This window comes from Thamnophis sirtalis, unplaced genomic scaffold (genome assembly GCF_051295495.1).
Source record: "Thamnophis sirtalis isolate CommonGarterSnake01/CBP01778 unplaced genomic scaffold, rThaSir2_p1.2 scaffold_3, whole genome shotgun sequence".
In the NCBI taxonomy this organism is placed as follows: domain Eukaryota; kingdom Metazoa; phylum Chordata; class Lepidosauria; order Squamata; family Natricidae; genus Thamnophis; species Thamnophis sirtalis.
The window spans coordinates 15579900-15602180 of record NW_028261383.1 but is presented as its reverse complement, the minus strand read 5'-3'; the positions used below and the strand labels follow the sequence as shown (position 1 = coordinate 15602180).

The 22281-nt window shown below is 43.2% G+C and overlaps 1 protein-coding gene across 1 annotated transcript; it reads left to right on the top strand.

The window, feature by feature from the left end:
* The first annotated feature begins 3521 nt into the window (after positions 1–3521).
* On the top strand, positions 3522–13934 carry LOC148047269 (uncharacterized). The gene is made up of 5 exons (XM_087708017.1): positions 3522–3733; positions 4469–4656; positions 6377–7023; positions 12441–12567; positions 13024–13934. The coding sequence occupies exons 1-5, from the start codon at positions 3522–3524 to the stop codon at positions 13932–13934; spliced, it is 2085 nt and encodes a 694-aa protein (XP_087564143.1).
* Positions 13935–22281: the final 8347 nt, after the last annotated feature.

Here is a 22281-nt window from a genome sequence, read left to right as displayed (position 1 = left end):
TGAGGATTCTGCAACGGTCGCTAAGTGTGAAAATGGTCGCTAAGTGTGAAAAATGGTCATCAGTCCCTTTTTTCAATGCCATTGCAACTTTGGTCACTAAATGAACTGTTTGAAAGCTAAGGCTAGCTTGCATTATAATGCCTTATGGTAGCTTACATTTTCAAGAGAGAGAAGCTAAACTTCTAAACACACAAGGAATTTTCTCTTTGGTGAATATGCTCTCAGTGTACATAAAGAAAAATAAAATAGAATACATTCATCAAGAATCATAAGCTACAATACTTAGTGATGGTCCCTAAAGTCTGGAGGATTGTTCCCTCTATGCTTCTTTAAAACAATATATGTTAGAATAGAATAACAGAGTTGGAAGGCACCTTGGAGATCTTCTAGTCTAACCTCCTGCTTAGGAAGGAAACCCTACACCATTTCAGAAAAATGGTTATCCAACATCTTTTAGTTCCAGTGTTGGAACATTCACAACTTCTCTCCTTGATTAGTTTCCACCCATTGCTTCTTGTTCTACCCTCATGTACCTTGAAGAATAGTTTGACTCCCTCTTCTTTGTGGCAACCCCTGAGATATTGAAACATTGCTATCATGTCTCCCCTAGTCTTTCTTTTCATTAGTGGTTCAGGCACCAGACAAGAAATCAGGAGTTTCTAGTCCCATTTTGGACATGAAAACCTGCTTGGATGAAATGGGGCCAGTCACTCTTTTTTTCCCTTCTTTCCTTCCTTCCTCCTTTCCTTCCTTCCTTTCTTCCTTCCTCCTTTCCTTCCTTCTTTTCCTTCCTTCCTTGTTTCCTTCCCTCTTTCTTTCCTTCCTTCTTTCCTTCCTTCCCTAACTTTCTCTCCCCCCCCCTTTTCTCTGTTGTGGGGAGTTGGAAGGAGCATTAGATCTGTTCACCGCCTTAAAAGTGGGATTTTTTTTAAATGGCTTTTTTTTAAAGTGATTTCAGCCGGGATGCCTTTAGTACTCGCCCCATCCATCCTCCCATCCTCCTTCCAAAAAGTTGATTTAAAAAGCCAGCGATCTGCGCCCGCTTCTCCAGCGTTCCTGATTCAGGGGCAGAGGTGCCTGGGTGCGCCCTGTTCCCCCCTCAAGGCTTCATGTTAAAGCCAAAAAGGATCTCCACAGAGATGGCTCTGGGTCTGGGAAGGCAGGGCAGGGAGGGATGCTGGAGAGCACTTTCGCCTACAGCCTTGGGGGGAGGGGGGTGTTTGCAACTCTGCCCTGCTTGCCGCCCCTCGTTGCTTGAAATGGGGTGCTCCGTTTGGGGGGGGATGCAGGAAGTCCAAATAAGAGGCGGGCTCAACCTCTGCTGGGATGGAGCAAGCAGAAGGAAAGGCAAGAGCGGGGGATGGGACTTTGCTGGCAGTTGCAAAGCAGCCTTCCCCCGATTGCCTTCCCCCATGCCTCCCAACCCTTTCAAAAGCTACCCCCATCACCAGCCTCTCCCAACTGGATCCCCGCCTGCCTCCTCTCGACTCACCCAGACCAGATTGACAGTGGCTTCCACGGCATGGCTCAGAAGAGCGGCGCCCAAAAGAAGCAGGGGGAAAAAAAAACTTCTGATGGCTGAGCTGCTTGGCCCAGGACCTAACCTCCTCCTTACCATCGCTCTCCCTGCAGAAAAATGGCACACGTCGGCGCGCGCACGCACAAAAGGGGAGGGAGGGAAACACTGCCCTCTAAAGGCCACATCAGGAACAACACTTTAGAATTTTTTTTTTCACAGCGTCCTTTTTAAAATTGATTTTCTTTCTTTTGGAAAATCGGTACTTTTTCAATACGCGACGGGATGCGGGGAAAATTATTGAAACGTGTGCCTGTCCCGCCAAATGCGGGACATCTGGTCACCCTACCTTTGTAGATATATTTCATGTTCCCTCTCCATTTTTCCATATCTTGGATTAGATTACCATTAATTGTCTCTAAATGGCAATCCTCACTGTTCAGTGTTTGTTATACTTTTCTTAATCTATTATATAAAATAACAAGCGATAAACATCTCACTTTATTCATCATCTTAAAAGTTCTATATATGTCTATTGTGGCCCAGCAGGATCCAGTTGAGCTGCTGATGGACTCGGATAGTGAGGAACCATATGAGTCTGCCAGATTGCTGCCCTGACTCCGATTCATAGGGCAAATCTCTGACCTTCAAGGGACCTGTTGCCTCCCTCTAGGTCTGATGAGATACTGCCTTTCTTTGCCCCCCCTTCCGGGCAGGTTCAGATCCAAAAAATGATCTTGAAGCTGGTTTGTCAGATAGGGTTCATGTGAGACTCTTAAGAGTCCACACCCCAAATGTCTTTCCAGCTGAAAAACTTCCTGTCAACTCCAGATGGAGTTGCATTTTTACATGCTTTCAAACTGCTAGATTGGCAGAAGCTGAGGCAAGTAACAGGAGCTCACTTGGTTACATGGCACTTGGGATTCAAACCACCAAACTGCTGACCTTTCTGATTGACAAGCTGAGCAACTTTGCCACTGAGACACCACATCCCTCACAACAATCATACCATATCTTTAAAAATCCTGGAGCACCAGGGAACTACCAGAGGACTGGAAAAGAGCTGATGAGGTTTCCATCTTGAATAAAAAGCTCCAGACTTTGGAACCCATGGAGCCATCAGCCTAACACAAATACCTGGAAAGATACTGGAAATATATATCTTTCTACGTATACCTATACGTATACCTATACCTATACCTAAACCTAAACCTAAACCTAGGTTGTCAATTCCTGGACTCTTGGTTGCCTTTTATCAAAAAATGGATATTTCTAGAACAGATGAAAAATGAAATTACACTTTGGGCACAAAGAATTTTAAAATCAGGGTTAATAAATGGAGATCTCATTGAAAAGAAGAGCACAGAAAGATCCCACTCTTAGCACTAGGGAGGGTTCAAGGAACTTTTCATTAGAAGATAGAAAGTACTCAAGTTGTGTCATCAATGTAGAGTTTAACCAAACTTTCTAACTCTGGGTGACCTTCCTCAGTAGCCTCTGGAGACAAGGCACCATGAGGAAGAAAAGCAGAAGTCAATTCCTTGGGTGCTGAACCTTTTTCCTACACCATCAGTATCTGGGCATATCCTGACAGGAAGGACCACAACAGCCCCAGAGATATATTTCTGACTTTTTGCTTACATGCTCTTCTCCGGTTGACCCTCTGCACATGAAACTATGGAAGAATTTCAGGATCCTCAGAGGAGAAGTTGTTTCTCACTGTAATTATCACCATCCTGGATATTCCAACCTCATCTGCTACTACTGTCTTTGTGTTTGAAGTAAACATCAGACTAAGGCAAAGTGAAATGATCTTGTATTAGAAAAGAATAAATGCCTCAGGTCACACTATATGGCACAAGTTTCTTCAGATTGTACATTTCTCTCCTTTCCAGGTGAAGATTGGATTGATTATCTGAGTCAGAAAAGTGAGGATGTTTTGAATTATTCTAATCTTTCTTTTTGCTTTTCTTTAGAAACAGAAATTGATTCAGCTCTATAAATGATGGATTCTCTGCTTCTACTGGTATTGGTGTCTCGGGGAGTCTCTGTGAAGCTTGGAATGAAATGCCCGCTGAATTTTGAGACCCAAGATGGGAAAAAACCATGGAACTATTATCTGCCAGGAGACCATCTCATTGGTATAGTCACCTCTATGACAAGAATATCGCTTGAAATGTTGCCTTTCAACATGGCTCCTACAAGTCCGTCTCATTCGTAAGTTATTCAATGTGACAGAGTTGCATTCCCTCCACTAGCAATTCCAACTCTCTTGTTTTCTTTTTATTTCATTTACTCCTATGTTGCTCTCTAATATCTTGAATTGTTTTGATTTCTATGGCTTTCCTCTTTTTGTGGAATAGATTCAAATCCAACGATGAGGCAAATGAAACAAGTCCAAATTATTTCTCCATTCCTGTCCAGTGCTCATCACTAAAATTCTGAGGTTGGTTTAAAGTAATGATTGAAAAGGTGATAGATGCCTCTGCCCAGCCCTTTTCCATATTTAAATAACTACTGGTTCTTTGGAAAATAAATTTATTACTCCTCTTTGCAGCAGTATAGTGGAATACTTTTATCATGTTTCCCCTAGTTCTTCTTTTCTCTTGACTTTTTATAGTAGCTTTTCTGGATAAGTTATGAAAAGTCTTCCTTTTATATTGGTTGTACTTTAATGATTGAATGATTTTAAGCGCAGGTTACTAGGCAAATGAAAAATAGGAGTGCTACAAATAATGTTGTATATGTGATTCTTAACTGTGGTGGAAGACTATCTTCATCCCATCGTCTCAATGCTCATAAAATATATATCATCATAGGTGCCTATAATTTGTATTTGACTTTGGATCTCAACTACCTTAAGACTCAGTAGGCTTCTGGAGACAAAGAGGATTAAATTGAAAAAAATGTTTCTGTTGATGGTGATAACAACATGAACATTTTTTTTCACAGTACGGTAAATAATTTTAAACTACGGATCCTGATTTTCGCCATTCAAATGATCAACAAGAACCCCCAGCTTCTGCACAATCTCACACTGGGCTACAACATCCATGACAACTATGTCAATGCTCTTGGCACTTCAGAAGCCTTGATGGACATCCTCTCTACTGGAGAAGCCAATGTTCCCAACTACAGCTGTGGAAGGATGGGAAACCTCTTGGCTCTTGTTGATGGGGCTAAGATGGAAATCTCCATCCAGATGTCAACATTAGTAGCCGCCTACAAAATCCCACAGGTTTGTGTGTGTGTGTGTGTGTGTGTGTGTGTGTGTGTGTATGTCTTTCTCTATCTTGTGAGTGAGTGGAGTTGCAGTGGATGAACCATAAATCCAACCATATTTTGTCTACAAGGGATGCGGTTACCTAGTGGATAAGATGCTGGGCTTGTCAATTGGATGATTGGCAGTTGGAGATCCAAGCATCATGTGATGGGGTGAGCTCCCATCCTTGCCTTAGTTCCTGCTAACGTTGCAGTTTGAAAGTATGGAAACACAAGTAGATAAATATGTACCATTTCAGTGAGAAAGTGACAGTGTTCTGTGTTTCTCGGCTTCTAGTCATGTTGATCACATGACCATGGAAACATCTTCAGACAACTCTGGCTCTCTCACCTAGAAAATAGAGATGAGCATCACCCCCTAGGGTGGGATATGATCGGACAGAGGGAACATTTATCTTTGTCTTGTCTATAAAATTCAAGAGTTGCTTTTCACCATGGCCTTTATAGGCATTGTGGCTGTGGATTGGGATAGTCCCAATCCGCTTGGGGCCCACACAACTTATTTACCATTTTAAGATGTGTCTATATATATGTGGCTATTAGAGGACATTTTTCTCTCTCGTTGTATATCCTATTTTCTCTCCTTGCATCCGTAGCTGACTGGTAAGAGAATTATCATATATATATGATAATTAAGATATATAATGGCTTACTTCAAATCTCAGTAAGGGTATGGCTAGCTGATGAGAGCTAAATAGCTTGAAATAGATCTGTACTAGTCTCCCTTTATTTCAGCACAAATGCAACACACACACACACACACACACACACACACACACACAAACATATATATGTACACACACATACATATATGTATATATAAACCACTATTAATTGTCTAAAGACTCTGTGTGCAATGTGCTGTGTTTTGCTCCTGGGTTTATCCCATAATAATAGTCACGCTGTCAAAACAAATACAGATAATTTAAATTTTACCAGCAATGCTGTGTGTATTCGATGTGGATTTTTGTGATTTGCATTTTTTATTCTTTTTAACTTGTTTGCTTATATTTATGTACAGTGTTGTTAATATTCTGTACTTTATATTCTGTATCTTGATATGGTTTAATAATAATTATAATTTGTAATATAGGAATAGCAATAACACTTGGACTTATGTATTGTTCCAGAGTACTTTACAGCACTCTCTAGGGGCAGTTTACCATGTCAGCAATTTGACCCTCACAATTAGGGTCCACGTTGTATCAACCTCCAAAGAACGGAAGGCTGAATCAACCTTGAGCTGGTCAGGATCAAACTTCAGGCTATGGGTAGTGTTAGCCTGCCATATTGCATTCTAACCACTATGCCACCACAATAAGCTTTTCTAAGATGTTCATGAGTAGCAAGTTGGATTTATTAACGTATTGTATTTTGCACTTAATCTGACCCCAAATATAGCACAGCATTCTTTATTGCTTTTTCAGATCACTGATGCCATTATTTCAGAGGCTCTGCATGATAAAAGTCTATTCCCTTTTTTCCACCGGATCCTCCCCAAAAGAGGGATCCAGTACCCAGCAATTGTCCAAGTGCTCCTCCATTTCAGGTGGACCTTGATTGGTCTCTTTGCTTCAGACACAGAAGAAGGAGAGAACTTCATGAGGACGTTTACTCCTGTGCTTGTCAGGAATGGAATTTGTGTTGTTATATCTCAACGATTCTCAGCCACTGGACACGCAGCACCCCTCAGGGAGGCCCTCTCTAAGTGGAGACAAGTCAACGTCTTTGTAAACTACATAGAATATGCTAGCGTTTGGGACAGAATTCTTACATTACAGTTAACATTTGAAGATATGCCAGGACCTATTGGAGGGAAAATCTGGATTGTGGGAACTATTGGCTATATGGTATTGGGACAGGAGAGCCTTTATAAATACGTCCATAATATTTGGAGCTTTGCTTTTCAGCAAAAGACAAGGCCAGATGGCTATGAAGATGATGTTTTTGGAGACAAACACTTAGTGAAATTTGAAGAGCAGCATTTTTATTGTTCTTTTGCAAAGCTCATGTTTTCTGTCAAAGGCCGGAAAAGATGCACTCAGAAAGCACTCCTGAAGTCTGAGGCAGAATGGAGAAGTCAATTTATCACTATTCACTATCATTTGCATAGTGTTCTTAAGACTCTGGCCTACACCTTGAAAGCTGCATATTCCTCCAGATCCAGGAGGAGAAGCAAGAAGGGTGCCGAGAGTTTGGGCCCTCCAAGGCTTCAGCCATGGGAGGTATGTAGTCCTTATCAGAATCCATGAAACTTCAGTGGAGACCCCATGTGCCACAAAAGATCAATAGGTTGACCAATATAATCACTCAGGAAATAAAATTGTGGGGATGGGAGATTTTTCTTAGCAGAAACCTTAATATTATTAACTGCAGAAACATCTACTAGCACCCCAATTAGTTTTACATTGCTTGCAACTGAATAGTTATGTATCAATTAGCTCTCTGTCCCCATTATTGCTTCTCTAGTGTAGGAAGAAAAATGCAATCCAGTTGCAAGCTTAGAGGGGAAAAACTTTGAAAAGAAAATTTAGGCTGGCTATAAGGTCCCCGTTTATTTGGTTTTCCAGAAATTTCAGTAAAAGCAGAATGTCCTAGGCTATTCCTATGAGGCTATTCATATTCTTATGAGGCCCTTTCACCTTCCATTTTTAAGTTTGTAAATTACATGAGAGACAATAAAATACATCATTACTGTGATATATATCAATATATATCAATATATATAGCTGGCCTCCCGACGGAGGGAGGCTCTGCTCTGCGGCAAAGGCAGCAAGGCCAGCCGCCTCCCCTGCTGCGCTCAGCTGCCCAGCTCAGCCCCCTCGCCCTCACCTGCCTGGCCGCTGGTGGGCTCCGTTGTCGACGGGGCGGCTATTGGGAGCGGCCGCGCCTCTTGCCCGACCGGCGGTGCTGGGAACGTGGGCGGGCTCCCCAACTGCCGCGGCGCTGGAATGATATTAACCAATACATTTTTATGTTTGTTTATTAGTCATATGCGTAGAATTTCTCCTTATTTTCGGTTCAGTGTTTTACTGTTCACTGTTTTTAGAATAGTGTAATTTTAATTTTGCTAGCAATTTGAATGTAGGCCCCTCTTGATCTTGAGGCTCTAGGCTGAAGCCTAGTTAGCCTATAGGAAAATCCGGCCCTGGATGCAGACCATCTCTTCTATACAGCAATACATCCAATCAACTGCAAACATTATGACCAGCAAAACTAAAAACTTCATCTTTAAACCACGCCTTTAGCCAAACTTTAAATTCTGCTGTATGCTAACCTTTTCCTTTTTGCTCCTTTAAACCACTACTGGTTCACCCGAATTGGGGTGAACCGGCAAAATACCACCTCTGAGTTAGATCACCAGCAGTCACAAATCTAATAAGAAAAGTTGGGGGTAATTATAAATGTGGTATGGCAGGAAGTTAGATAGTAGGAGATTGTAAGTTTGAATCCTGCCTTAATCACGAAAGCCATCTGGATGGCTGTGACCAGTGATTCACTCAGCCCAACCTCACAGGGGTGTTTATGTAGGGAAAATAGAAAGAAATAAAAATCTGTTGGATATCTTAGCAGTCTTGATTTATTTGTAAAAATAATAAATAATAAAAACAATAAAATAACAAATTTGGTCAATTCTTTCCATATATGATTGACCAATTTCTCTGAGCTTTTATTTTTTCCTTTTCAAGATAATGGTTTAGAAGCTAAAATTTCTTCTTTTAAAATTCCTGGATGTTTCCATCCTAGTTCCATCCCTTTCTGGAGAAGAATGAGTTTTGCAATATTTCCCATTGGAAATTGTACTTGGATCAAAATGGAGATATAACAGCAGATCTGAACATCATAAGCTGGGTGCTTCTTCCCCTGTTGGATCCCAGTGATGAGCAACTGGGGAGTTTTGAAAAGCAGACCTTTACAGTCAATAAAGATACTCTGTTGTTGCTAAAGTTGCTCAATAAGGTGGGAGAAATATTGGTGTCCATTCTCTATCATCAAAAGCTTGAGCATCCATTTTAAGTTGGCCAAGTCAATTCACCAAGATGGTTGACCTTCATTGAGAATTAAATGTGAGGAGTAGAAATCTCAGACTGCTTAAACTGCTTAGAAGACATCAGTACTTGTGATCAAGGTTTCCTTTATATGTTAAAATATGGAGCACTGTTTTAAGTTGATTCTATACTGTCCAACATGAGGTGCTAGGTGATAAATGTTCAACTTTGCTTGTTTATTATTCTAGAATAGCAAAGGAGAAAGCAATTATGTTACACAGTTCCCAAATTAGGGGACTGGAGGCTAAAACTTGTGAAGAACGGTTGCAGGAACTGGGTATGCCTAGGTTAATAGAAAGAAGGATTAGGGGAGACATGATAGCAGTGTTCCAATATCTCAGGGGTTGCCACAAAAAAGAGGAAGTCTCCAAGGCACCTGAGGGTAGAACAAGAAGCAATGGGTGGAAACTAATCAAGGAGGGAAGTAACTTAGAACTGAGGACAAATTTCCTGACAGTTAGAACAATTAATCAGTGGAACAACTTGCCTCCAGAACTTGTAGGTGCTCCAACACTGAAGTTTTTAAGAAGATGTTGGATAACCATTTGCCTGAAGTTCAGGTTTGGGCTGAGTCCCGAACTGAATCAAGACTGGATAGATACCTTCTTGGTCTCTGTGTCAAATATGCTTTGGGATTCAGACTCTTGTGGCTGGGGACAGTGTCCACTTAAAGGGAAGCTCCATAGTTAGTAATACGATGGCCAAAATTTTGTGGCCAGTATTATTAGCCTTTCACCCTACTGCTCATTGGAAGGAGTCCAAAGCATTCAATTCCCCTGAAATTATAATGTGAGATGATGCCCAGACCCAGGAAACTGGAACATAGAAACACGATTGATAGAAAAGATGCTCCTGATCATTGGTGAGTTTCAATTTTTTTGAAGCTATTCTGTGGGTGTGGCCTCCTTTGTGGGAGTGGCTTGCTGGCCATGTGACCTGGTGGGAGTGGCTTGCTGGCCATGTATTTTCTTTCTTTCTCTCTCTCTCTCTCCTTCCTTTTGTCTCTCTGTCCCTTTTCCCTTTTTTTCTTTCATCTTTCTCTCACTTTTTCTTTCATTTTTCTTCCTTCCTTCCTTTCTTCCTTTCTTTCTCTTTCTCTCTGTGTGAGTCTGTGTGTGTGCATGTGTGTGTTTATGTGTGTGTGAGTGAGTGGTGAGTTTCAAAAATTTTTGGAACCTCTTCTGTGGGTGTAGCCTGCTTTCCGGGTCCACTGGTGGAACCTCTTCTAACCCGTTTGGTAGATTTGATGAACCGGTTCTACCGAACTGGTGCAAACTGGTAGGAACCCACCTCTGCTCCTGATATTGGAATTACAAGGGACAACTTGCAATAGCAGTAGACTTATATACCGCTTCATAGGCCTTTCAGGCCTCTCTAAGCGGTTTACAGAGAGTCAGCATATTGCCCCCAACAATCTGGGTCCTCATTTTACCCACCTCGGAAGGATGGAAGGCTGAGTCAACCCTGAGCCGGTGAGATTTGAACCGCTGACCTGCTAATCTAGCAGTAGCCTGCAGTGCTACTTGAAAGGAAATGTTACTTAGATTTGGGTTTTGACTTGTAAGAGGGCATTTCATCTGATAACCCTGGAGTGATATTGTTTATCATGATTGTTTCTGATATTAAGTCTTGCTGAGTAGAAAGGAGGCTCCAAATTTAACTATAATAATAAATGTAGGTCTGCCTTTCCATGCCAGTTGGTGTCGCCTCATTGTAGTTCTTCAATGGAAAGGACCATGCCTTGGATGTCTATCTGAAGTCCGTCAGAGGTCTATCTGTGCCTTAGAATTCTTTTTTTCCAACAAAGGCTCATACTCATCTTCATCTCCTGCAGCAATGATGATGTTATCTAGTTTGTTATTAAATTGTCTGCAAGAAAACAAGCAAGCTCAGAGACACTCATTCCAACTCTGAGCTACAAATATTCTCCTTTATTGGGATATGTTTTCATGATCTTATCTCTCTCTCATACAACTACAATTCGGACACTAGGCACTTGGTTTTATTCTCACCTGAGTAAGATGTCAGCCACAGAAATTAAAGAAAATATATACAAATAAACAAAGACACTCCCTTTTAAGGTTGACACTTCTACTTGTAAGGACCTTTTCCTATGTATCTCAACTGGGAGACTATTTTAGACTACATTCAAAGGGAAGTAACTTTACAATATTTTATGTAGTCCTGAAGAAACTTTGCACAATGATAAGCTTCTTTCTTCATCACAGTTTTATCATATTTTCATAAATCTAATCGAATAAAACTTTAGCCAATTTTTCCAGAATAAATCTGATTCTATAATTTAACATGAATACATCATCGTACTTTAAAATCATGGATACATGAAGAATGGAGCAATAAATTTAAATACCGCCATGGGAAGGATGTCACTTAATGCTTAAATCCTTTTTTAATTCCATCCCTCCTGACTTTATTGAGTAAAAAAGTCCTTTATATCAATGAGCGATTCCAAAGGCAAAAAGGATGAACTAAATGAAGAATCTGTCAGTAGTTATGTCTCCTGAAACTATTTGGAATTAGTTAGAGAGTTCATACTTGTCTAAGTGAAGGCTAGAGACTCTTTAGTTAACATACTGTCAGCATTCCAGATAGCATCCAAAATTAAATTAGAGTCGAAGGCAAAGTATTGCTCAAAGTTCAAATTTCTTAAGAGAACCATGCTGACACATCTGGGGCAAAACCTGAATCTGAAGCTTCTCCCCCCCCCCCCAAGTTAAAGTTTATGATCTTGCCCCCACACCCACAAGTCCATCACATGATCCAATCTTCCACTGCCATGCTGGCAGTTCCACCCATCCAGTTCCAGTCAGGTGCAGAGGTACCAAGACAAAGGATGACCTTGGCAATCTCGGAAAGAATTTTCTTTTGGCTACATAACATTCTATTCCGTACCATCCCCTCTCCCATTTCCCTAGTATAGAAACAGCATAGTAGAATAGAATGTGGCAGGCCAAAGATCCAAAAGGAACATGGCTGCAGGCCTGACACATACCATATTTTTGGCGTATAAGATGCACCTTTTTTCCTCTAAAAAGTGGCTGAAAATCTGGGTGCGTCTTATACATTGAATACAGCATTTCTTGCCTCTCGAAGCCCCACCCCTTCACCAAAATGGCCGTGCCTAGCCTTATGGAGGCTTTCAGAGAACTCCTGGGGGCTGGGGATGGCACAAATGAGCAAAAAATGGGCCGTTTTTTGACCCCCAGCCCCCATCAGCACTCTGTAAGCCTCCACAAGGCTATGCATGCATTTTTTTTGACAAAAATCAGCTTGTTTTTTTAAAAAATGGGCTGTTTTTTGCTCCTTTTGCCCCCCCCCCCGGAGCACTCGGCAAGCCCCACAAGACTATTCATGCCTTTTATTTGAAAAAAAAATGGGCCCATTTTTGTAAAAAATGGGCCATTTTAGGGAGGTTTGCAGAGTGCAAATCCTTTTTTTTACCTTTCAGAAAGCTGTTTAATTAGAGTGGTTGATGAGTTTTAGGTGCTACAAGTTGTCAGTGATTTCTTTCTCCAACACATGGACGTGCATCCTAACATATCTTCTTTGGCATTCCTTGTTTTTCTGCTTAGACTCTGCCTCAGTCCAAATGTGTGGAAAACTGTCATCCTGGATTTGTGAAGCGGGCTCGAGAAGGAGAGCCAGTTTGCTGCTACGACTGTGTTTCCTGTCCAGAGGGGACCGTCTCCCCTCAAGAAGGTGAGTCACACCAAAGAAAATGGCAGGCCTTGTGGTAGTTACAACATCCATTCAAAGCATTTTCATGAAAGTACAAGTTAAAAGAAAGATTGAAACTCAACTCTTTCTTGTTTATCTTCTGCTCCATTTATTTAAGCAAAAAGAAGTTGAAAGAAAGACTAGTTAGATGTAGTAGGATTTGACAGATTCATTATTAACTTTTAACATTGTAGGTTCCTATCGAGGTTCTGCACATTAAACATGAGGTTCTCCAGCTCCTAGGATTTGCCCAAATTCCATAGATCTTAGCAATATATTTATATATTAGAAAATTTCATTCTTATTACTTTTATTCTGGGGAAATGTTAAAACATGCATGGGGAAAAATGTTCTTGGCCCCAGCTGTTGTCCCAAGAAGCTTTTTCTTAAAACGTGAATGGGGACATTGTTAAAAAATAATCATTTTCATATTCTCAGATACAGAAAAATGCACCAAGTGTCCACCTGATCAATATCCAAATGAGGATAGAATCCAATGTATCCCCAAAATTATAATCTTCCTGTCTTATGAAGAAAATCTGGGCATTATCCTTGTATCTTTTGCCCTATTCTTGTTCTTAACCACAGTCCTTGTTTTGATTATATTCATTAAATACCGAGAAACTTCCATTGTCAAAGCCAACAACCGGGACCTCTCTTACATCCTGCTGGTCTCTCTCTTACTTTGCTTCTTGTCTCCTTTACTCTTCATTGGTCAACGAAGGAAAGCCACCTGCCTTCTCCGACAAGCAGTTTTCAGCATTGTCTTCTCAGTTGCCATTTCTTCTCTCTTGGCCAAAACAATCACAGTGGTGTTGGCCTTCTTGGCCACAAAACCTGGAAACCGAGTGAAGAGATGGTTGGGGAAGAGCTTGACCAACTCCATCATCCTTTCTTGTTCTGGTGTCCAAATTATCATCTGCTCCATCTGGCTGGGAGTTTCTCCCCCTTTCCCTGATTCTGACCTCCACTCCCAGCCTGGAGAGATCATCTTGCAATGCAATGAAGGCTCTGTTGCCATGTTCTACCTCACACTATGCTACATGGGAATTCTGGCTTTCATTTGCTTCACAGTGGCTTTCTTGGCCAGAAATCTCCCTGGAGCGTTCAATGAAGCCAAACTGATCACTTTTAGCATGCTACTCTTCTGCAGTGTCTGGGTGAGTTTTGTGCCCACCTACCTAAGCACCAAAGGGAAATACATGGTGGCTGTGCAGGTCTTCTCTATCTTATCCTCCAGTGCTGGCCTGCTTGGTTGCATCTTCATACCCAAGAGCTACATTATCATCCTGAGGCCGGACCTAAATACAAAGGAGCAACTTACAAACAGAAGAAATGTAGAAATGTGAACCAGCAGAATTTTAATTGTCAATGATTTCCATTGTTCCATCCCTCAAAGATGACCCAAACTCCTCTTCATTCATAAGAGGGTCAACGATTTTGCTTGAAATGATTAAACAGCATTAAGAAGCTAATATCTTGTATTACACAATTCCAAAATGTTGAAATAGGAAAATGGAAATGCTTTATCTACAAATCATAGAGTAGAAGTGGAAAGTGCATCATTGAAACATCATTGAGATTGTCATTGAGATTGCAACCCAGGGGGATGTTGGGAAAAATTGGAGATCTGGTTGATTTCAGATGGCCTAAAGAAATGAGGCATCTTTCTCACAGTAGGTGGATTCTCAATAGGAGCATCATGCATACTGCCTTCATTTAGTCCGTATAACACATTTCAGTTTTACTAGTACTTTTACTCAGTACATTTTAAAAGAAGAACAGTTGGTAATAAAGGCAAATATACCATATGTGTTCCAGGATAATGTTGCAGGATCCAATCTGAGTCAGTCACTGAGACCAGATGTTTATTCTTCCAAGTTTTTGAACTCATGCTGGACCCATCCTCAGGGATCTTCTCTTGATCTCTAGAATGTGTCTCTCCAGAAGGAGACATTCTGGAGAGAGAGAAGTTTCCTGAGGTTGGGCTGCAGCTCAAAAGCTTGGAAAACTAGAGCTCTGGTCCTGGTGACTGACTCAGATTGGATCCTGCAAGAGCTATTGTGAAGTTGATCTTTGGATACCAAGTGAGCTGAGCAGTCCCAGCCTGGAGGCTCAGAGTCTAGCATAAGAGAGGAACTGGTAGTCCATTGTTCTCTTAGTCATGTTATCTTAGATGTCACACAGTTTTCTATCAGTTTTGGGTGGTGCTTGTCTGCAAAGACAATGGAGGCTGCATAGCACAGGGCAGAGCATTGGCAGCTTCTAGTTCCCTTGGCTGGATATCACAGTGGCTTGGGGTTTCTTTTGCAAAGTCTCTCAAGTTCTTGCATGGTTGATCCTGAGGTCTCCACCCAGACTCCAATAGACAGTTGCAAGGCCATCCAGGCAAAAGTAGTTTTCAATAGCTTCAGTAACAACTTAGATAAGGGAACAGAAGGGAAACTCATCAAATTTGCAGATGACACTAAACTGGCCGGAATAGCCAATACCCCAAGGCATGGTATTGCTCAATGTTCCAATTTATTAAGAGAGCCATGTTAGCACATCTGGGAAAACCCAAATTTGAAAGCTTCCAGGTTTTCCCACCCAGATGAAAGTTCAAGATCTTGCCCCCACACCCACAAGTCCATCACATGGTCCAATCTCCCACTGCCACGCTGGCAGCTTCCACCCACCCAATTGCAGCCAGGTGCAGAGACAAAGGATGACCTTGGCTTTCCAGAAAGAATTTTGTTATGGATACATATCACCCAACTCAGTATAATCCCACCTCCCATTTTCCCACAATAGAAAATACATAGTAGAATAATATAAAGCCTGAAGTCCAAAAAAGAAAAGATGGCTTGCAGGCCTAACAGCTACCACTTTAAGCCTCTATGTTATTTGTTGTGGCCCAGCAGGAGCCGTTGGAGCTACCACCAGACTCCGACAGCAATGGGCCCTCTGAGTCGACTCTGGAGGATGTGGAGGACCCTGGACAGGGTTCCGACTCCGAGCAGGGTGCAGAGAGGCTGGTTGGCCACCAGAAGGCGCCTGAGCCTTGGGCTAGTGGGGAGGAGACAAGGGAGAGTGAGCTGGAGGCCAGTAGTGAGTTGTTCCTGGATGCACGCCATCGAAGAGCGACTAGGCGTCAGGAACAATTACACAATTACAGGAGGTGATTGCACTCAGCTGGTGGTCATTAGGCTCCTCTCCAGAGTATAAAAAGCTTGTGCACACACCCCTCTTTGCAGAAGTCAACACAGAATCGAATGTTGGATTGCTGCCAAGCCTTATCTGTGTTTATTGCTGTCCAAGCTTGTCTTGGGTTGCTGCCAAGGACCTGTTTGTCTGTTAATTAAATGTCGTAATTTATCTCTGGCTCAGAGTGTGCTTTGGTGTGGAACGAGGGGGGTCAGAACAGTTATATATGCAATTTATGATACTTTTTGTTATTTATCTGTTCTAGCACCATCATTTCCACTAGGAAATGCTGCTGATAGGTTCTGAGTTGGCTTTGGGATGAAAAACACCAGGGGCAACTAGAAGCTGCCTTGGATATGCCACATCAACAGCAGGAGGGAAATCCCCAAAGATAAGCAGTGAACCTCATATCCTGGGGAGTCCTGAGCAGTAGGGCTATTTGTACCATTCCCCAAGGTTAGCATTAGAGAGCTGATAGATAGATAGATAGATAGATAGATAGATAGATAGATAGATAGATAGATAGACAGACAGACAGACAGACAGACAGACAGACAGACAGACAATGTCAACCCTGAAGCTGACCTGGCCAGGGCCATTTTGAGGCTTCAGTGTTGCCTCACTGGAACTGAGGGATAGGGAGGGGGCAATGGAGATAGCTGGGGTTTTGTAGCCCAAACAATATACTTTCTCCTGGGAACCAAGGACATTCACACAGGTGGCCAGAGAGAGGAGGAGTGAAGTTACCAGGCAAATGGACAGCATCTTGATTGGACTGTGTGACTGATTGTTTGAGGAAGGAGAAAAACTTTTACTTTTAATTAGGTGAAAACTGTGGGAACATTCAGAATCGGTTTTCATCAGCCTGTGCCAATATGATATGTCTAATAAAACTATTCTTTGAGGAATATACTTGCCTTGGAGTTCTGTTTGCTACGGACGTATTACTTGGAATCCTGACAGATAGAAGATAAATAGATGATAGATAGATGGAGAGAGAGAGAGAGCATAGACCAGGGGTGTCAAACTCAAGGTCTGTGGGCTGGATCTGACTCATGGGTACTTAAATCTGGCTTACAATGCCTCTGGTGTAGGGGTGCAGGGGACTGTTTCAGCCAGCAAAGTGCTACAGGAGGCATCTGTCCCATCTCCCCTCCCCAGCTGGCCCATGGAGAAGAATTACAATGCTGATCTGATCCTCAAAGAAATCCAGTTTCGTCACATCATGTGATTTCCCGTGGTTTCATAGGGAAGCCCATGTCTAATTTCATGCTACTTTAGAAATCAGTTCCAATACAAAAATGCCCCCAAATCAAAATTAAAGTTCCACACCAGCATAAGAGATTCTTGTGCCTCATTATCGTTTCTCTGCAATTCAGACTGGGTCTCAATAGGATAATGTAACATTTGGGGAAAAAGATACAAGTCAAGAGACCAACCCCAGATGCTAAAATGGAGAAGATCTCCACAACCACCATGGACTTCCCTTTGATGCTCAGATAGGTGGGAAGGAATGTGATCCAAACACTGCAAAAGACCAGCATGCTAAAAGTAATGAAATTGGCTTCATTAAAGCTGTCATTAAAGCATCTGGGAAGATGCAGCCGGAGGGGACTGGGAAAACTAATTCACTGCACGGAGGGAGAATGAAAGTCCCAGATCAACGTGAGCAACTAAATGTGAGTGCATGTTCCCCCTCCTTCTCCCCAGCCAAGGCTTGGAAAAAAACCTGGAGTGTAGATTTTGACTCCTTTCAAACAGCGATAAATGAAATGACCCATTATCCTGCAACTGAGTTGAAGACAGATTCCCTATTAAAATGGGAAATTCAACCCAGCCAGCAAGAAGGGATTTGGCCAGCATCTTTCACTTGCCAGCCACTGGAAATTAGGCTGCAGCTTGTGAATGAAGCACCACAAATTATGCTTTCTTCCCAGAGTATGGATGGAAAAGATGCCAGTAGGCACCTCCTGGGCCATCAACATGGGAAAGTCCTTCAAGTCAGCAGAGGGGCCTTTGGGCCAGAAATCCTCCAAGCCAGCAGAGGGGCCCTTGGCACATAACCCCCCCCCAACCAGCCATCATTGTGTGAACTGCAACCTGTGAATCAGGAACCCCCAGAATGGGTCTTAACCCCAGGTCATAGATGGAGGGGATGCCAGTGGGCACCTGCCCTCCCTCAGCAGATGGTACCATGGCAGATAACTGGGCAGTGGCCAACCCAGGGATTGACTCCCCCCCCCCCCAGGGTCTAGTCTCACCTGCAATGCCCCAACAGGTTCTTGCCCCACCTTCCTACAGAGAAAGGTTCTCAACAATGGAAGAAGGGATTATCAAGTGGAAGCTACAGGATGGATGGCGGAACAATGTGATGAGGCGGTTCCTAAGTTTAGAGATGTAATTAGATTCCTTTCCTCGGGGGGGCCAACAAAATGCCACCTTTGCTGTCAACCTGGCCACCCAGCGTCAGAGTGCTTGGCTCCAGCCCCAGTGCGCACCCAGAGAGTCGAGGTGGTGCAGTGGTTAGAGTGCAGCAATGCAGGTTTCTTCAGCTGACTGCAGTTCTGCAGTTCGGCTGTTCAAATCTCACCGACTCAAGGTTGACTCAGCCTTCCATCCTTCCGAGGTGGGTAAAATGAGGACCCGGATTGTTGGGGGCAATATGCTGACTCTGTAAACCGCTTAGAGAGGGCTGAAAGCCCTATGAAGCAGTATATAAGTCTAACTGCTATTGCTATTGCTAACTGCCCTGGCGGAAAAGAGAAGGCCCCAGATGCCACCACAGAAGAGTCATCTGGGCCAACAACCTCTGGAAGAGGATCCCCAACTTAAGGTGATGAAGAGTCCTACCAAGGGGGAGGCCTCGGAGGAGGAAAAGGGCAAACACCCTCTGGAAGAGGATCCCCAACCTATGGTGATGAAATGTCCTACCAATGGGGAGGCCTTGGAGGAGGAAAATGCTGAAGATAACCCAATGTAGTCAGAACAATGTATTGACAATTGTGATATCACAGCAAAACGCACACACCCATGTCATTTGAATTTGAATTTGAAAGTTTATTTATAGGCCGCCCTTTTCCCTGGGGTGACTCAGGGCGGCTTGCAACTCATGGGGAAGGGGATACAAACAATGACACATAAGAACAATACATAATTAAAAAGAACACAACATTCATACCATTCGGGTGGGGGTGGGTTAAATCTTTAGCCCCAGGCCTGACAAGATAGCCAGATTTTAAGGGCTGTGCGAAAGGTCTGGAGGGTGGTGAGGGTACGAATCTCCATGGGGAGATCGTTCCAAAGGGTTGGAGCTACTACCGAGAAGGCTCTCCTCCGCATAGTTGCCAGTCAACACTGACTGGCAGATGGGATTCAGAGGAGGCCTAATCTGTGTGATCTAATTGGTCGCGAGGAGGTAATTGGCAGGATTATCCAGTATCCAGATCCACTACCATGAAGGGCTTTATGGGTGGCAAGTAGCACCTTGAAGCGCACCCGGAGATCAACAGGTAGCCAGCGCAGCTCGCGGAGGATAGGTGTAATGTGGGTGAACCGAGGTGCACCCACAATCGCTCACGCGGCCACATTCTGGACTAGCTGAAGTCGCCAGATGCTCTTCTAGGGCAGCCCCATGTAGAGCACGTTGCAGTACTCCAGCCTAGAGGTCACAAGGGCACAAGTGACTGTTGTGAGGGCTTCCCGGTTCAGGTAGGGTCGCAACTGGTGCACCAGGCGAACCTGGGCAAATGCCCCCCTGGTCACAGCTGACAAATGGTGGTCAAAGGTCAGCTGTGGGTCCAGGAGGACTCCCAAGTTGCGAACCCTGTCTGAGGGGTGTAGTGTTTGACCCCCCAGCCTGAGAGATGGAACACTTGCCAAATTATTGGGAGGGAAACACAACAGCCACTCGGTCTTATCCGGGTTGAGCACAAGCTTGTTAGCCCTCATCCAGTCCCTAACAGCTTCAAGGCCCCGGTTCATCACGTCCACCGCTTCATTGAGTTGGCACGGGGCGGACAGATACAACTGGGTATCGTCCGCATATTGATGGTATCTTATCCCGTGCCGCTGAATGATCTCACCCAGCGGTTTCATGTAGATGTTGAATAGTAGGGAGGATAAGACCGAACCCTGCGGCACCCCATATGTTAGGGGCCTAGGGGTCGATCTCTGCCCTCCAACTAACACTGACTGCGACCTGTCCGAGAGGTAAGAGGAGAACCACTGCAAAACAGTGCCTCCCACCCCCACCTCCCGCAGTCGTCACAGAAGGATACCATGGTCGATGGTATCGAAAGCCGCTGAGAGGTCAAGGAGAACCAGGATGGAGGCGTGGCCTCCATCCCTGGCTCTCCAGAGGTCATTGGTCAATGCGACCAAAGCGGTTTCTGTGCTGTAACCATAGTCATCTTTACTATGCATCTTCCTTGGCCTCCAATGAACTCAGGCACACCAAACAATTAGAGAAAACTGATATTCCATCCTTGTATTGTGTAAACAACACCAAATCTGAATCCCTGTGATCATAAAGAGTTCACCAGGATTTAGACTGTGAATCTCACTGCTGGCACCAATTTCTGTAGAAAAAAGTACAGGACACCCCCCAAAAACCCCCAATAACCTACACTCACTGCAGATAATTTATTCAGTGTACACTGGAAGAATTTTCCTCCAGAAAAATAGTGTGAGGGAGTCCAAGAAATGAAAGGATGCACTCATATTTCTACATTTCAAGAAAGGAAGATGAAATGATAAGAGTACATAAGCATATTTAATATATGGTATAAAAAATATTCATAATTAGTAAGCATCAAGTTACTTTCCGATATACTGTTGCTACCCCCAATAAACAGTTGTCTAAATAAAAAGAAACACATCAGTTGCATTTGCCATAGCAGTTTTGGTAAAATGTTTTGAGAAACAAGGATGTGATGGTTGCCATATGCAATTCTTCTATATTTCCAGGTTGTTAAAATCCACCCACTACTCCAAGAACTTCCTCACAATCCTATCTTACAGTCACCTTTTAATGATTTGAAGCCTTGTCATGCATGGAGAGCAACTTGGACCATTTTCTAGGTAACACTTGCGGGAACATATAGAGAGTTGACACTCCTGTGTCTCACATTTCAACATCTCTCCTGGTTGCAAGCTGCTCCTTTGTATTCAAATGTGGCCTCAGAAGGATAATGAAGCATTTGGGGATGAAAATACAGCCCATCAGACCAGTACTGGAAGACAAGATGGAGAAGACCTGAACAGCCACCATAAATTTTCCTTTGGTGCTGAGATAGGTGGGCACAAAACTCACCCAGACACTGCAGAAAACCAGCATACTGAAGGTGATCAGCTTGGCTTCATTGAAGGCCCCAGGGAGATTCCTGGCCAGGAAAGCCACAGTGAAGCAGATGGCCGCCAGGAAGCCCATGTAGCTGAGAGTGATGTAGAACATGACAACAGCTCCTTCATTGCATTGCAGGATGATCTCTCCTGGCTGAGAATGGAGATCAGAGTCAGGGAATGGGGGTGAAATCCCCATCCAGATGGAGCAGATGATAAGTTGCACAATAGAACAAGAAAGGATGATGCAGTTGGCCAAGGTCTTCCCCAACCATCTTTTCACTCGATTTCCTGGTTTTGTGGCAAGGAAAGCCAGCACCACCATAATCGTTTTGGCCAAGAGAGAAGAAACTGCAACTGAGAAGGTGCTGCTGAAAACTGTTTGTCGGAGAAGGCAGGTGGCTTTCCTTGGTTGACCAATGAAGAGAAGAGGAGACAAGAAGCAAAGCAGGAGGGAGACCAGGAGGATGTAGGAGAGATCCCGGTTGTTGGCTTTGACAATGGATGTATTTCGGTATTTAATGAAGATGATTAAAATAAACAGTGTGGTTAGGAACAAAAGTAGTGCAAAGGAAACCAGGATGAGGCCCAGATGTTCTTCATAAGCCAGGAAGATTATAACTTTGGGGATACATTGAACTCGTTTCTTATTTGGATATTGATCAGGTGGACACTTGGTGCATTTTTCTGTATCTGAAAAAAACCAAAGGAAACCTTTCTTTAATATTCTATCCTTTCACCTTTATGAAATATCTTTTTGAGATGACAATTGATACCAGGAGCACTTTCCAAGATGCATTTATTAACACACAGCAAGGATATGCCTAGCTGCTGAGAGCTAAATAGCTTGAAATAGATGTATACTAGTCTCCCTTTATTTATTTATCAGCACAAATGCAACACACATACACACACACACACACACACACACACACATGCGACACATGCCACACATGCCACACATGCCAATCTTCTGAAATCTAGTTGGTTGGTATAGAAAACTAATCCTGGAATGGCTAGTGGACCAGGTTGTAATGAAGTACACCCATAGCCTGCCAAATATCCCTTCATTGTGGAGCAGTAATAACTTCTAGTCATTCACAAGGAGAGGCCCATGTAGAGTACATTGCAATAATTCTTCTAGGAGGAAGATCTGAAAGTTAAGCTGGC

Excerpts from the sequence above, each read along its gene's own strand:
- LOC148047269 (XM_087708017.1), top strand. The coding sequence starts at position 3,522 with ATGGATTCTCTGCTTCTACTGGTATTGGTGTCTCGGGGAGTCTCTGTG. Across the intron at positions 4,657-6,376 it reads CAATGTTCCCAACTACAGCT|ACACAGAAGAAGGAGAGAAC; the intron begins GTGGAAGGATGG and ends TCTTTGCTTCAG. Across the intron at positions 7,024-12,440 it reads CAAGGCTTCAGCCATGGGAG|ACTCTGCCTCAGTCCAAATG; the intron begins GTATGTAGTCCT and ends TTTTCTGCTTAG.